General features: G+C 30.1%; 2 protein-coding genes across 2 annotated transcripts; both read left to right on the top strand.

Annotated features, from left to right (window-relative positions):
- Window positions 1-3,351: 3,351 nt before the first annotated feature.
- LOC11435816 (sugar transport protein 13) lies at window positions 3,352-6,886 on the top strand. Its single transcript, XM_003610653.4, has 5 exons — window positions 3,352-3,562; window positions 3,881-4,206; window positions 5,061-5,185; window positions 5,676-5,967; window positions 6,066-6,886. Exons 1-5 carry the CDS (start codon window positions 3,433-3,435, stop codon window positions 6,756-6,758), a joined length of 1,566 nt encoding a protein of 521 aa, XP_003610701.1. The 5' UTR covers window positions 3,352-3,432; the 3' UTR covers window positions 6,759-6,886.
- Window positions 6,887-15,785: 8,899 nt separating this feature from the next.
- Window positions 15,786-16,838, top strand: LOC11444207 (mavicyanin). Its single transcript, XM_003610650.3, has 2 exons — window positions 15,786-16,016; window positions 16,247-16,838. The coding sequence occupies exons 1-2, from the start codon at window positions 15,845-15,847 to the stop codon at window positions 16,621-16,623; spliced, it is 549 nt and encodes a 182-aa protein (XP_003610698.1). The 5' UTR covers window positions 15,786-15,844; the 3' UTR covers window positions 16,624-16,838.
- The last annotated feature ends 849 nt before the right edge of the window (window positions 16,839-17,687 follow it).

The following is a 17,687-nucleotide window of genomic DNA, read 5'->3' as shown; positions in this document are numbered from 1 at the left end:
CAAAAATATATTTTTAACAAAAGAAGTTATGAAGAAAAATAAATATTTTTTTTAACAATAAAATTGATACAGAATGAGAAAAATTAAATGAGTTGAGACCATTTTATTTACACTGTTATTAATGATTGCTTGATAAATAAAAAAATTGTGCTGATCATCCTTTCATATTTTCAAGATCATAAAATTATCAATGAAAAAAAAAATCATAAAATTAACTATTTTTTCTAAATTTACTCTATTTTTTAATAATAAAAAAAAGTCATTTACTACTACTTAATTTTAAACTATCAGATAATAATGATAATTTGATAAAAAAGATAACTCAAAAACAAAATTCCAATAGCTTATTATTTATTTATTTTTTTGATAGAGTGTGTTTTATTAATTATTAAAATTCTTTAATATAGTCTAATAATTGCAACTGAGTTGATAAATACATATACATTTATATGAAGGGGTTGAGGTTGGTAATACTGATTTTCCACTTATCAATTTATAGTGTATGAGAGTTTAACCACGGATCTACTATACTATATAGGAAAGTTAATGTCCCATGAATTTACCATTTTGCCCCTATAAGGGTCAATTTGGTAATCTACTTATTGTTTAGTTTTTTTTTGAACCATGGCCTATGAATTTCCATTTTTGCCCCTAACCAATTTTTTTAATTATTTTCTAATTAACTTTTAATTATTTTTCAATTTTTATATTTTTAACTATTTTTCAATTTTTTCTCCCAAATTCAGTTGCTTCTAGATTCTTTCGAAGAATTTTTTTTATGCAGTGATTATCTAAGGTTATTATTTTACCTTAGATAAACATTAAATGTAAAAGTGTGGAGGAAAAAATTAGGTTAAAATTAGAGCTGACATTTTGCATAAATTAAATCTAGAGTTACTATAGTAAAGTCACGCGAAAAAATAGGTTAAATCTAGGGTTAATATTACGTCACGGGTTAACATTTAGAAATAAGAGATGACATTTTGCTTAAATTCAATCTAGGGTTAGTATAGTAAAGTCACACGAAAAAATTATGTTAAATCTAGGGTTAATATTGCGTCATAGGTTAACATTTAGAAATAAGAGATGTCATTTTGCATAAATTAAATCTAGGGTTAATATAATTTGTTTAGTAAAATTAAAGAGAAAAATTAGGAGCGATTTGTTTATTTTGATTTCCCTAACAATTAAAGTTAACATTTTGATTAAATTAAACAGTGTTAATTAAATATGGTTAATACAGTAAGATTAAGCAAAGAAGTTAGGTTAAATCTAGGGCAAAATTTTGCGTTCGGGTTAACTTTAAGAAATAAAATAGGCTAAGTATAGCAAGACGGGTTAACATTTATAAATAAGAGATTAAGTTAAGCATAGGGAGGCGGGTTATTGGTTATTCCTTTCCAAAAAAACAGCATATAATTGGGAACATACTTTTATTTTACTTTAGATAAACATTAAATGCAAAAGTATGGATGGAAAAATTAGGTTAAAATTAGAGATGACTTTTTGCATAAATTAAATCTAGGGTTAATAAAGTAAAGTCACGCGAAAAATAGGTTAAATCTAGGGTTCATATTGCATCACGGGTTAACAGTTATAAATAAGAGATGACATTTTGCATAAATTAAATCTAGGGTTAATATAGTAAAGTCACACGAAAAAATTAGGTTAAATCTAGGGTTAATATTGCGTCAGGGGTTAAAATTTAGAAATAAGAGATGACATTTTGCATAAATTAAATCAAGGGTTAATATAGTAAAGTCACACGAAAAAATTAGGTTAAATCTAGGGTTAATATTGCGTCACAGGTTAACATTTAGAAATAAGATATGTCATTTTGCATAAATTAAATCTAGGGTTAATATAATATGTTTAATAAAATTAAAGAGAAAAATTAGGAGCGATTTGTTTATTTTGATTTCCCTAACAATTAACGTTAACATTTTGATTAAATTAAACAGGGTTAATTAAATAGGGTTAATACAGTAAAATTAAGCAAAGAAATAAGGTTAAATCTAGGGCAAAATTTTGCGTTCGGGTTAACTTTAAGAAATAAAATAGGTTAAGTATAGCAAGACGGGTTAACATTTATAAGTAAGAGATTAAATTAAGTATAGCGAGACGGGTTAACGGTTATTCCTTTCCAAAAAAATAGCATATAATTAGGTACATACTTTTATTTTACTTTAGATAAACATTAAATGCAAAAGTGTGGAGGGAAAAATTAGGTTAAAATTAGAGATGACATTTTGCATAAATTAAATCTAGGATTAATATAGTAAAGTCACCCGAAAAAATAGGTTAAATCTAGGGTTAATATTGCATCACGGGTTAACATCTAGAAATAAGAGATGACATTTTGCATAAATTAAATCTAGGGTTAATATAGTAAAGTCACACAAAAAATTAGGTTAAATCTAGGGTTAATATTGCGTCACGGGTTAACATTTAAAAATAAGAGATAAGAGACGACATTTTGCAGAAATTAAATCTAGGGTTAATTTAGTAAAGTCACACGAAAAAATTAGGGTAAATCTAGGGTTAATATTGCGTCACGGGTTAACGTTTATAAATGAGCTGGCATTTTGCATAAATTAAATCTAGGGTTAATATAATTTGTTTAGTAAAATTAAGGAGAAAAATTAGGAGCGATTTGTTATTTTGATTTCCCTAACAACTAACGTTAACATTTTGATTAAATTAAATAGGGTTAATGCAGTAAAATTAAGCAAATAAGTTAGGTTAAATAAGTTAGGTTAAATCTAGGGAAAAATTTTGCTTTCGGGTTAACTTTAAGGAATAAGAGATTGCAATAGTTATTATGTTATTTTTTATGTAGTGTTTTAGACTCTGTGTTGCAAATTTTTGGTTTACGCAGCTTTGATTTTCACATTTATAAATGACAACAATTTTCTGTAATTTATAAGATTTCTCCTTCAAAACTAAATTTAAAAAAAATACGTTATTCAACCCGTGCAAAGCACGGGTTTGTAACTAGTTTATTAGACAAAAAGAATCATGCATTGTTGTTGATATGAGTGGATAAAGTTTTTATTGGAAAATATGGATAAAGTTTAAAGTACAAAGCTTATATGAGAGGATCTTATCTTTGGTTCGGTTAAAAAGGTAAATTTAAATATGTATCCTTAGATATTTATTTAGATGGCATGGACCGCAAGGCCGTCAAAAAAGGAAGAGAAGAAAAATCGAAATCTAAAAATAAAGAAAATCTGAAAGGACACGTGTGGGGATAAGAGTGGGTGAGTGTAACAAGTCTTAGTCAGCATAAGCATATCCCAACTTAACGAAAGTTTATAAATACCAACTCAACACTCTCTATACTTTCATCTCATAATAACTCATACATACATATTTCTTCTCTCTTATTTATTTTCTCCTCATTGCATTTGCATACTTTTAGGCAAATTAACCATGGCTGGTGGAGGCTTCGCCACGAGTGGCGGAGGTGAATTTGAGGCAAAGATTACTCCGATCGTCATAATTTCATGTATTATGGCTGCTACCGGTGGTCTTATGTTCGGTTATGATGTTGGTGTTTCAGGTTACTTACTATCTCTCTTTATCATGTATGTTTCATATTTTATAAAAGATCAAGAGAATTTTGTTTCCCAAATCACCCCTGATTTTATTCTCAATTTTTTTAATCCATGTGATGTGGATAATGATTTTGTACCGAGAAAAACTGTTCAATAACATGGAAATTCAATCTTTGCATGTGAGTCAGTTCAGTTCCCTAAATCTCTCAACTACTAATTTCTTTCTTTCTTATCCAAAAAAAAACCAATTAATTTTGTTTTGACTTAAATTAAAACAACAAATTAATATGAAAATTATATTAATATATTGTGGTGACATGCAGGTGGTGTGACATCTATGCACCCATTTCTGAAGAAGTTTTTCCCAGCAGTATACAGAAAGACAGTGTTAGAGGCAGGATTAGATAGTAATTACTGCAAATATGATAATCAAGGATTGCAGTTATTTACATCATCCTTATACCTAGCTGCATTAACTTCAACTTTCTTTGCATCCTATACAACTCGAACAATGGGGAGAAGACTCACCATGTTGATTGCCGGATTTTTCTTCATTGCTGGAGTTGCATTCAATGCTGCTGCTCAAAACCTTGCCATGCTCATTGTTGGCAGAATCTTACTTGGTTGTGGTGTTGGTTTTGCTAATCAGGTACTATTCAAATCTTAATTAATCAATTATCCAACTTTTACTGTATACATGTGATTCTTTCGTTCATTATTGTTTTAAAATGTTTGCTTAATTATAGTCATTAGGATCAATGTTATTTTAAGTATCATTGATATTTGTTTTGTGCTTCATGAACATGCTAATAATGTCGGTATAAGTGTCTTTCTTCATCTAATCACATGCATTAACGTGTAGTTTTAATTTTGTTTGCATTGCGTGTGTCTATATATATATATATATAGAATATGACCGACGTATAAAATCAAAGTATATGAAGAAGAATAATTAAATTACAACTATATAACATATTTTAATGTGGATTGTCACACGTGTCAGTGGGAGACAAAATTATTTTTTAGTTTGAACTTAGGACATTTGTGACATTATTTTCAGTCCATATATTTTTATTTTGAGTCATTCACAAAGTCCTTATCACCCATTTTCTCCAATACTTTTGGTCCATTGATGTAGACCTGTATTTTGTTGTATATTTTTATAATTATTGAAGATGCTCTCTTCTGACAATGAAAGCTCCGTTTAGAATGAGAACTCAATATTTTTGAATATTCCAAATTTTGAAATGAGTTTTGAATTGAATAGTACTTCACAAATTCTATTTTTTGTTGTCTCTCTTTTGTCATCACTTGTTGTGTGGACCTTAATTTTGATTCTTTTCATACACATAGTAACGTGGTTGTAGTCCAAATTACACGTACATACATACATAGTGGAATTGAAAATAATATCTCTAGCTAAGAATTTATGTCATCATAATGCATTAATTTTATTTTTGGTTAAATATCTTACGAAACTGTTTTTGGTTTAATTTATCACAGGCTGTGCCAGTTTTCCTTTCAGAAATTGCACCTTCAAGAATTCGTGGAGCTTTGAATATACTGTTCCAGCTCAATGTCACCATTGGAATTTTGTTTGCTAACCTTGTCAATTACGGCACTAACAAGTAAGCATCTTTCTTGGAAATTAAAACTACAAACACAATTGATGAGTAATATTAAATCACAAATCATATTCAGAACAGTAGTTAAGTGTTAACGTCATTAGTAGTAGTAGTAGTAATCAAATTGAATTAATGGTGTGTGGTGCCGGTCAAAAATGTTAGATATAGTAGTGAATATAAAAATCAACAAAATTTTGGTCATTTCTATGACTTTTATCACCATAAATTAATAATTAAAAGTCTAGCACATGTTTGGTTCTTTAAAATGTGTTCTTCGCTAACAACATGGCAAGTGTATTAGTTCATTTTTTTAGTCAACTTTGGTGGATTATAAAGTAGACATTTCATACAAACGTGGATTTGTATTGTGCAATATAATTCTCAATCAGTGACTTGAGCCGTTGAAAGTAACATATTTTATTTGTTGAAGGTCCACATAGTCCAGTGGCAAGATAATAATAACGTAACATATAACAAACACATTGACATGCAGAATTTCAGGTGGATGGGGTTGGAGACTATCTCTTGGTTTGGCTGGTATCCCAGCACTTCTCCTAACAGTGGGTGCAATAGTGGTTGTGGACACCCCCAACAGTCTCATTGAGCGTGGTCGCCTTGAAGAAGGAAAAGCTGTACTTAAAAAGATTCGTGGCACTGACAACATTGAACCCGAGTTCTTGGAGCTTTGTGAGGCAAGTCGTGTTGCTAAAGAGGTCAAGCACCCTTTTAGGAATCTTCTCAAACGCAAGAACCGACCTCAACTTATCATTTCCATCGCATTACAAGTAATTAATTATTAATTTTATATTTATTTATTTATATTTAAGTATTTTCAATATGTCACATACATTATTAATAATTTGTTTTGTTAAAAAATAAACAGATATTCCAACAATTCACAGGCATCAACGCGATCATGTTTTATGCACCAGTTTTGTTCAATACAGTGGGATTCAAGAATGATGCTTCCCTCTATTCAGCTGTGATTACTGGTGCAGTTAATGTCCTCTCCACAATTGTGTCTATCTACTTCGTTGATAAACTTGGTCGTCGTATGTTACTGTTGGAAGCCGGTGTACAAATGTTCTTGTCTCAAATTGTGATAGCAATCATTCTTGGGATCAAGGTGACTGATCATTCTGACGATCTTTCAAAAGGCTATGCAATATTTGTTGTTATCTTGGTATGCACTTTCGTGTCTGCCTTTGCTTGGTCTTGGGGTCCTCTCGGTTGGCTTATTCCAAGTGAGACATTTCCACTCGAGACTCGATCAGCTGGACAAAGTGTCACAGTTTGTGTCAACATGTTGTTCACCTTTGTCATTGCTCAGGCTTTTCTATCTATGTTATGCCACTTCAAGTTTGGAATCTTCTTGTTCTTCTCTGGCTGGGTTTTGATCATGTCAATCTTCGTGCTTTTCTTGGTGCCCGAGACCAAGAACATACCAATTGAAGAAATGACCGAGAGAGTATGGAAACAACATTGGTTCTGGAAGAGGTTTATGGAAGATGACAATGAGAAAGTATCTAATGCTGATTATCCTAAGATCAAAAATAATCCAAATTCCCAATTGTAAAATACTATGCTTAGTTATTTTGATTTGTGCCTTCTTTTGGAAGTTGGATTTTATTTCTTCCCTGTTTCTTCTTTGTTACAAATTTTGTCTATGGAAACAATAATAATATATATGGATTATTTTTTTCAGATTTATGTTCTATACTATATTTTGATATTTTACTTTCGATGGTTGCTTTTATTATTCATGCAAACCAATGAATTATGAGTGATCACCACTCTGAAAATTATCCTTTAACCAAATATAGATTAATTTAGAGTGTCTTATGTTGTAGCTTCAGCTTCAGTTTGAAAGTGAAGATTGTAGAATTAGAATAAACTAATTAGCGTGAATCACCACACTCAAAATTATTAGCACAATTTACTCTCCCGAATTTATAAAAATAACAATTTAGCACATTAACTTATAGAACATCACTCTATTTAATCCCTCTATTAAATTTTGTTTTTATGAAGCATCCCACAAATTAAAGAAAGATTTATATAATACTCTCGTTTAACCGAATAGATTTCAAAAAGAAAAATAAAATCGATCTTGTCTGTTTTAGGGGAAATTACACTGACTTCCCTTGAAGTTCTTTTAAATAGCACAAACACCCCCTCTAGTTTTAATTCAGTGATGATCTCTGTGAATCTCAAACCAACCCCTTTCTTTAGTTAGAGGATTTCCTTCCGAGTAAATAATCAATTTCCCCCCTGAAATTGTAAGTTTCGTCGATTGCTCCCCTGAAATTAACAAAACTTCAATTACCCCCTGAAATTGCATAACGTTAATCAATTTACCCCTCCGTCAAATTTTTCTGTTAACTGTTTACGGTTATGATCAAATACCCCCCTGAAATTTTGCACTTATGTGCAAAATGCTCCCTATACTTAAAAATTTAGATTTTTTTTCTTACCAAAAATCATACATTTAGTTCTTCAAGTAGTATATTGTACCTATTGTCATAAAAATTCTATTCACAAGAAAATGAATGAATATATGCCAAAGAAATCATAGTTTTGTCATGTGCAGTCTTTTCATTCATATTTCATATTTATTAACAAGGAGCAAGATAAATTTTTTACAAAGTAGGTCAAACTAAAAACCAAACATTAAAAAGATATCAAGTTGTTGAAATAAACCAAGACAAGAATGCCATAGCAGCAAAAAATTGATATCTATCACATAACTTTGCAGTACAATGTGATATACCGGCTTCATGCAGACGGTCTATGACATAATCTATTTAACATGCTTGAGCTAATAGATATGACATTTCCATTATAAAAATTATATCATTACACTACTAAAAAAATAAAAATTAGTGAGGGAAAACGTGAAATCCCTCTCTAATTCCGTCACTAAATTTTGCGACCAAGGAATTTGTGAGGAATTTCATTTTTTCCGTCACTAATTTCCCTCGCTAATTTTGCTTTTTCTTGTAGTGTTAATTAAGTTGCAAATTCACAAACCTAAGCCTTGTTTCTTCTTCCTTCTGCAGATATTAACCTATGAATTTTCTTCATGGATACACAATTATCAAAGACTTGTGTACTTTATGACTGCATACTCTAACATAATTACCAACTTGTGTAAAAAAAGTCTTCTAAATATGTATATATTTAAAACACATGAGAGTAACATACCTTCCATAAAGATTTATATGACCAATAGCTGCATAAACATACATTCCATAAAGATTTATATGATCAATAATTATTAATTGTTTGTCTTTAATACATTTTGAGTAAAGGATAAAAAAAATATAAATTTTCAAGTTTAGGGGGCATTTTGCACATAAGTGCAAAATTTCATGGGGGTATTTGATCATAACCGTAAACAGTTAACATTAAAATTTGACGGAGGGGGTAAATTGATTAACGTTATGCAATTTCAGGAGGTAATTGAAGTTTTGTTAATTTCAGAAGGTAATTGACGAAACCTACAATTTTAAGGGAGAAATTGACTATTTACTCATTTCCTTCCCTTTCAATGGCCTTAAGTGTTGTGTCCAGCATCGTGAAGAAGATTTAGATAAACACACCTTATGAGATTGATAGTGGCATGGTTCTCCCTAATGGATCATGAACTTGATGCTTCTGGCAAAAAAACAAAAGTGAAAGGGTGTTTACCAATTTGTGCAGTGTTAATGTTGATGTATACAGCCCTATCTATGAGCCTAAAGATTAGAATCTTCAGCAAATTGGTTCCGTAAAAAATTAAGTGTTGTCACGAAATTCATCATTGTCAGACTTTAAAAATTCAACGATTTTGGTTGTGTGTAGCACCACTTTCATTCACGAACAAGGCACAAAGGGAATAGACCAAATTTGGTTGATGAAATCGTTTTGGTGGAAGAAGTGCAGACTAAAGTTTGAGTTTTTCTTTTATTATTTAACGCCATTTTAACACCATCATAGTGAAGGGAGGTTAGTGTTATTTGTTAAAATCGAGGGGGTGTAAGTGATATATTAACATACTTTGAGGGAGGTGAGTGTAATTTACGGTGAAGCCTACGTTACCCTCTCTTGTTTAGAGGGTAATTTACCCTCTCATGATATCAACCAATCAAAATGTAATATACATAGGTAACATTAAATGTCAAATAAATGAGTAAATTATTTCTAAAAATAAAAGAGTTAATCTTAATTACTTTTTTTGAAGGAGAGTTAATCTTAATCATAAGGTAACTTTTAATACTTTTAATTTTTTTTTTTGAAACAACAAATGATTTAATTTTTTTTTTTTATATTAAGGTGTTCAATCTTAATTAATTTACACTACAAGACTTATAACAAATAAAATTTTACATCAAATTTCTTTCATCTGGATGTCCTTAAATTCATCATTTACATTCATAAATTTTCTTCCATTCCAGAACCCTGAACGTGAGAACAAAAACATCTCCTTCTTTCAAATTTCTTCTTCTTTATTCTTCCATATTGATCAATTTTTGTTTCTTTTTCATTCTTCTTTCCATTTTGATTGTTCAATTTTGTCGTTCCAAATTGCCGCAATTTCCAATTATCGTGAGAATTGTCGTTGTTTCTAGAACCGCATCAAGTATCGTGACTTTTTTTTTTTTTTATTTAAGCAGTCAACCTAATAAAATCTATTAACACGCATAGACATGTCTCATTATCAGCAAAAACCTTTAAGTCCAAATAAAAGAACAAAAACCTCATCACATAACCATTTCAGCAGCAGCCAAAAAAATGCTAGCAAACTCCCACAACATCACAGCGGCAACACCTGCTAACAGCCCTCAAAGTACAACGGATGATTTACTCAATTGTTATAATTAATTACCTCACAACCAAGAAAAATCAAATCAAAAAGACAAGTCAAGTCATCTTACCTGACGTTGTACTGGAAATAACGGCAATTCTCACGATATTTGAAATCATGACGATTCTCACGAAAATTGAAAAATGCGGCAGTTGGGAACGACAAAATTGAACAATCAAAATGGGAGGAATAAATTTTATGAATGTAACTGATAAATTTAAGGACATTCAGATGAAAGAAATTTGATGTGAAATTTTAATTGTTATAAGCCAGTCCTGTAGTGTAAATTAATTAAGATTGAACACCTAAATATAATTAAGGCAATATTACATTATGGTCCTTTATCTTATTTATTTGTAACACTTTGGTCATTTGTCTTTATTTTTTCCCGTTTAGGTCATTTATCTCTCTTAAAAGCACATATAGATCTTTTTTTGTGTTTAAAAGAAGATTTGAGGTGAATATAACATTAATTCATGATATTTGGAGATATATTTATGTAGAAATTTTTTTGATTCAATGAAGATGATGAAGATTCAAAGGAAGAAGATGAAGATGATGAACATCTTCATCATATTTCTGGATTTGTTTCATTTTTAATAAAAATATATTTTAAAAAATAAAATTATGTACTTTTTTAATAAAAAAAATGAGAAAAATGATGTATATGTGCTTTTATAATAGATAAAAGACCTAAGCGGAAAAAAATAAAGATAAAAGACCCAAGTGTAACAAATAAATAAGATAATGGATCTCTAATGTAATCATATCTATAATTAAATAAAAATCAAAAGTATTAAAAGTTACCTTATGATTATAATTGATTCTTTTTTTAGAAAAAAAATTGACTCATTTATGACATTTAACGTTGTCAATGTATATTACATTTTAATTGGTTGATATCATGAGAGGGTAAAATACCCTCTAAATAAGAGAGGATAATCTAGAAAAAACCGTAATTTACCCTATTCTTTAAGTTAGAGAATTAAATTGTCATTTCCCATGCGACTAAGGCCCATGCATATGTGGTTAATGTAAAGATTTTTTTCTCATTCCATTAACTACTCACGTGCCTTACGGATTTTAGATTTTATAATCCTAAAACGTTAAATCAATGTGGAGCGCAAGAAAGGATTCATGTGAGAAAAGAAATTCTGTAATGTAAAATTGATTTTGAATCCAATTTAAATTGGTTGAGCTGTTTACTTAAGATTATGTGGTTGAAATTTAAATCACTCATCAATATATCAAGAGTTCCCTCAAAAAAAAAAAAATATATCAAGAGTTTTTTAACCTATTTTCTTTTTGTTACAAGAGTTTTTTTTAACATATACAACATTGTAGTATAGGATAAGGTACAATAAATGTATTACTTTCTTCATCATAAACTATCATATTAATTATCTTTTTATTGAAAAGTGCTTTTTTTGTCTATCTTACTCCATTAATCATTCTATTTTATTATGTTTTTGATAACTTCATACTACAACAATAAAGATCACTTCAAATAATAAATGCATGAAAAATTATTCATGGATCAAATGCAACTACGTTTCTTTAGATAAGGGTGTCACAAAAATTTAATTAGATTCTTTTTAAGAATAAAATTTGCTTAGATAGAAGCCAGAAAAAAATTATCCGGTGAGTAATATACGAGATCCATATCATGAATAATATGGTAGAATTTAGATAGGAAGAACAAGTTTAACTCCAAAAATTAAGATATCAGGAACAAGTTGAAGGATTAACCAACCACTCTTTTTTGATTTAATTTCAATATAACTCCAACGATTTAATCAAGATTTTAAATAAAAAAACAGGATTCAATTTTGTTGTGCTATGGCTTCATTCTTTCTCTTCTTGATGGTTGATGACTGAACATAACTTTTGTTTGGACAAGTTGTAACATTATGGCCACTTCTATTGCAAAAAACAAAAACAAAAACAAAACAAAAAAACTTACTTTCATTGACAATTCGATTCCACTTTTTGATTGTTTTGTTTTGGGATGACCTTTTGTTATTGAACGTGGATGATTTCTAATAAAGTCCAGTGCATTCTCAATAGAGGACCCTTACCTTTATGTCCTCCTTCACTAAGTATGTCCTCTTTGCTTAATGGAAGACAAGCTTAAAAGCATGTCACTTGAGGGTTGAAAGAATATCAATTAGGGTGGATAAATAATCTCTCACTTTTTTTTCGAGTAGTCAAGTGACTATTAACTTATCTCTTAAGATGAATAAGTGGGAAATCTGGTATTTGAACCTCTGGTCCATGCATATATAATGCAATGTTCATACCAACTTAACTAAGTTAACGGACAAATCAATCTCTCAAATAGCTAAATTATGAATGCTCTAATGTTTAAAAATCATATATTATGGACAAATGTTTTTTCTTTTTTGAGGTACGGACAATTGCTTATCACATAAATTTGATATCCATACACAACGATAATTGATGATGTATTTGATGTTGCATAAAGATAGTTGTTTACACTCAATGCTTTTGTCACGCGCAAAGAAACGTGAAATGACCTAATGGAAACAATTTATGGTGGTTGTTTGTTTTATGATGATGACACTTACCTATCGATTGATAAAATACAAAAATAAACATATGTTAAGAATACAAAAAAATGGTCATCATGGTTTGGTCGCACAATGAAGTGGCAATATATAATAGATACCCATCAATTCATATTTCAATGAAGGAGCCCAACTTAGAAAAGATTTACTGTTTGGCTAACAAATTGTGTTTATCATTTCAACAATAGTCGTTGGACAAACGAAAAATATGGAAAAGCACAAGCATTTTTCCTCCCTATTTTTTATGTGATTATACGTGTATGTCTGTCATGTATTATATATATATATATACTTACAATAGTTGAGAAATAATCACCGGGAAGGTGGAAAAGAAATACAACTAACAACAACAAAGCAAAGAGTTTTAAATTTAATTATTAATTAATAAAAGTAAAATGGGAAACAAAATTGTTGCATTGTTGTTGTTAGTGTGCCTTGTTGTTGTTGGTAATGTTGAAGGTGGCTCTTACCCAGAAGAAGAATGCTTCAACAATTGCCATCGTGAATTGGATGAGAAATATAGCGTTATGTATGTGAACGCGACATGTATGTTTCGCTGTGTAAAGTGGACCGGTAAGTTTCACGTTATCACTTTCTCATATTTTTTCTAGTATCACTTTGTTATATTCTATGTCCAAAATTTAGATTTAGTCTTTGATCTTGAGACCTAATCAAAAGTTTTGCTAATGTCTCGCTTGATGCCCTAGATCATATTTTAAAATTTTAAAATGTTTGTTGTGTTTGTAGCTTCTAAAACCGAAGTAAAAAGCGGCTCAAGGAAGAATGGTCCACTTGAAACTCCAACGGTTAATCCGAACTCAAGATCCATAACTAATTGAGAAAGGCAGAATAAAAGGGATCGAAAAATGAGATAGTTTCTTGACGAGCATAATGGATTCAATGAAAAACCCAAGAATTTCTCATCTATTATTGTATATCAATATCAACTCATGCCCTCATCCCCATCCTCTTCCCCTTCCTTGTCATTTGTTATCATAATAAATCACATTATTTTAATTATTTTGATCCTCTTTTTATCCATCTTGTCCTTTATATTGTCACAATTTTTAAAATTAAGAAATCAAATCCGTTAAAAGTGTATTCAATTGTAAACAATCTTACCTTAATAATAACAAACTGTTAATGTAATTGTGTGACTTTTCCGTAAATTAGAAATTTCTATATTTTTTTTATTTAAGAAATTTAAAATGCTTCCATTTTCCATTTAGACACCCCAAAATATCCCAAAAGTTTTGTATCACCGTTTTTTATTTGTGTTTTAAGTCGATTCAAATATATCATTTAACTCATATTTATCTTTTTCCATTCGAATAAGGCTCATATATTACGTATATAAATTATGAGTTTAATTTATATACATTGTCATTATACAAAAGTTTTATGCATATATGCAATGATGTGTTGCGACATCAATTAATGAGGTATGACAACTAAAGTGTTTTGAACTTATTAAATGATGTGGCAACACATCATTGAATTGGATGTAGGTGTAAAATTTTGTTAAACAATATGTTATATTATATTATATATATTAAACTCAAATGATTTGTTGTTTTATTGTTGTATAAAGATAGTGCTATACTCAATGCTTTTGTCAGGCAAAGAAACGTGAAATCAAGAAACTTTTGGGTGGACACAAGGATTTGGATCCTTTATTTGGTCACACAAACATAAAAAAAAAAAAGGTAGAAGAAATAATAATTAAATATTATTAATTTTTAAATGATTATATCATCTTCACTTTTTTGTGTGTGACTAAATAAAGGGTCTAAATCCTTGTGTGCACTCAAGAATTATTCCGTAAAATCACTTAATGGAAACAATTTATGATGGTTGTTTGTTTTATGATGATGACACTTACCTATTGATTGATAAAATACAAAAATAAACATGTTAAGAATACAAAAATGGTTTTGTTGCACAATGAAGTGTAGTAGCCGCACAGATCCTAACCATTTTTCCTAACATTCTTTCCTTCTAAGTAAGTCTCACACCTCGTACAATAGAAAATCAATACTTCAAAGTTCAATTTCATACTAGTTATAAAAGTTGATTTTGATTAAAACTAACTTGAACATATTTTTATTTGAAATAGTTTATGAGAAAGTAACTTCAATTCATTTATTTAATAGTTAGAATCAAAATTGGTTTTGAGTATGCAACTACCATAGAATAGTGGAAGATATCTATCACATTAGAATGAAATTTAGAAATAATTCTAAGTCACCTTAGAAGCTATGAGGAAATCCAACCTAGAAACAATATAATACTAAAAGGTAAATGTTAACTGGTGCCTTAGTTAAGTAAGCAAATATAGTAGCTTTTGTATTGGAAATTGTGTAATCAACTTTTCTGAAGCCAAAAAAGTATTATTTTTAAATTAAATTTTTCTTTTTTCCGAGAGCACCGGTTAACAAGACACATACTAAAATCAATTTATAATGTAGAAAAAAAAAAAAAAATTACATCTTATCGAATCACGTTCGATCATTGCAAACACAAGTCTAAGCACACTCACCATAAAATAAAGGTTTTTTCTAGATTACCTTTGAAGAATGGTGAGTAATTTACCCACCAATCAATGAAAATGAGCAATTTGTTGGTGGGGTCAAGATAGTTCATGGATACCACTTAAAAATGTGCTTATGTGGTTAATGTGTATTGGTTGGGATAAATTACCCACCATTCTTCTATGGGTACCCTAGTTGTCACCTAAAATAAAAGACAAACTTAATGTATGTTTGGTATCAGGTTATGTTCTCTTCGACTCTCCATCAATTATTTAATAGACCAAGTATATATTCAAACAACCTCGTAATCTAATTGCAACTACATGCTAACTTGCATGTGTTCAAATTTTATGCATACTTCACGCAATGTACAATAACTTTTCATGTCTTAATATAAAATTCTTGTCTAACAAACTTGTAATTCAACAACAGAAATTTCTTCGGACAAAAGGAATTCAACAACATAAAAGCATATATAAAACGGGTGAAGATAAATAATCACAATAATTAATAATAACAAAAGAAGGGGACCAAATAATTCACTTGTCCATTCTCAAGGTTACAAACTTACAATTTACAACTCCCAACAATGTAGTCAAAAAGGATATATAAATAAATATTCAAGAGTGAAAAGAAGAGTCTCATTAGTACACACCTCAAGAGGAAGTTTTGCTAATTTCCTTGCTGAGAGAGAGTCATGGGATTTGTAGAGAGATCTGTAGTTTTCTTGATGGTTATGATGGTAGCTATCAAGGTTTCAAATGCAGCTGTTCACAAGGTTGGAGACTCTTCTGGCTGGACAATCATTGGTAGTATAGATTACAAGAAATGGGCTGCTACTAAGAACTTCCAAATCGGCGACACTATCGGTAAGTTCCCCTCACTCCAAATATCTGTTTTAAATTGCGGTAAAATGCAGGCAAATGCGGCTTATATCTGACCGTAATTGCAATTTATTTGACCTCTAAAATCGTTATGTTACGGCCACAATTTAAACTATTTCTAAGAGGCATTTAGGTATATATGTTTTGTTATTATGTTCATGGGTGAAAGTGAAAAAAAGAAAAGAACTAAAAAATTTGGTAATTTGTTTCACCAGTTTTTGAATACAATTCTCAATTCCACAATGTGATGCGTGTGACACACGCTATGTACAAGTCATGCAATGGATCATCCCCTTTAACAACCTTCTCCACTGGCAAAGACTCCATAAAGATAACAAATTATGGTCATCATTTTTTCTTGTGTGGCATTCCTGGCCATTGCCAAGCAGGACAAAAAGTTGATATCAATGTGCTTAATGTTTCTGCTTCAGCAGCACCAACAAAATCTCCATCAGCATTGGCATCTCCAGTCCCAGTTGCCAGTACACAGGCACCTTCTCCGAACAATGCTTCACCATTGATTGTTGCAAAGGGAGCTTTTGGTATTATTGGTTTGGCCATGACAGTTTTAGTGTTTTCTATTTCTACTTAAGCATAATAAAAAGTTGTCCTTGTTTGTTGTTAGAGTTTGTTTTAAGTCATAAGGGCTATTTTTCTTTTTGCTGTAGGATATGTCAAGACAATTTTTTAAAGGTTCATTATTATGATCCTTCACCTAGATTGAAGGCATGCTTGTATCCTTCATTATCTTTTTATTGTATACTAAAAAGAAGATTAATAAATTTAAGTACATTTTATGGTAGTAAATAAACACAATTATTTTTTACTTTACATAACATCTCTCTGTAAGTAATGACTTTAACAATATAAAAATCTCTTTTTTTTGCCCTTAAGCAATCAGATCTTAATCCCTGATTAAAAATAGGTAAAAATCATATGTTTGCTTTAGGATGGTCCATCATACATATGCTTGAGATTTGCCTTAATGTTCTATAGATCTTGTAGTCGAATGAGAGCTTAAGGTACTCGAATGATCTTGTCTAGCGAATGTGGGACTTGTTGTGTTCTGCTATATTTTGTAAAGTTCAAACTAAATCATTCAACTGATTTTGAATAGTTAAAGTATCCTGTACATAGTCGAACTAACCGATAAACACTGTGACAGACGGTCTTTTATTCTTCCCTTTAGTTCTCAATTTTCACTCTCCTAGTACTACATTTATTTTAAGTTTTTTATATGACATGATTCAGAATCTGGTTCTTTTGTTTGATTGGTGGCTTAGTGTTGAATCAGTTGATTTTATTTTTCACCTTTTTTTTCTTTCTGTTGATTTCATTTTTAATTATGTTTCACTCATTATTGGTTTTGCATGTAATGTACCATACACAGAGTAAACCTTTCAAATTTTGCTCCTATAATGAGCCTGCCTAAAAACCTTTCGAGTTTCAAATCATTTACTAAATTTGTGGAATTACCACTTAGTTTGGTCTTCAGTACTCAGTTCAATTTTCTGAAGGGAACACTCTACTAATATTACTCGAAGCATGCCAATATTTTCACCAATAAAACTTATGGATACATTTAGTCTTGTGCATGCACCATCATATCTTGAAGACTAGTGGTATACTAATAAAATTTACATAATCCAGATAGCC

This window comes from Medicago truncatula, chromosome 5 (genome assembly GCF_003473485.1).
Source record: "Medicago truncatula cultivar Jemalong A17 chromosome 5, MtrunA17r5.0-ANR, whole genome shotgun sequence".
Taxonomy (NCBI): Eukaryota; Viridiplantae; Streptophyta; class Magnoliopsida; order Fabales; family Fabaceae; genus Medicago; species Medicago truncatula.
The sequence above is the reverse complement of the archived record's forward strand: the minus strand, read 5'-3'. Positions and strand labels throughout refer to the sequence as shown.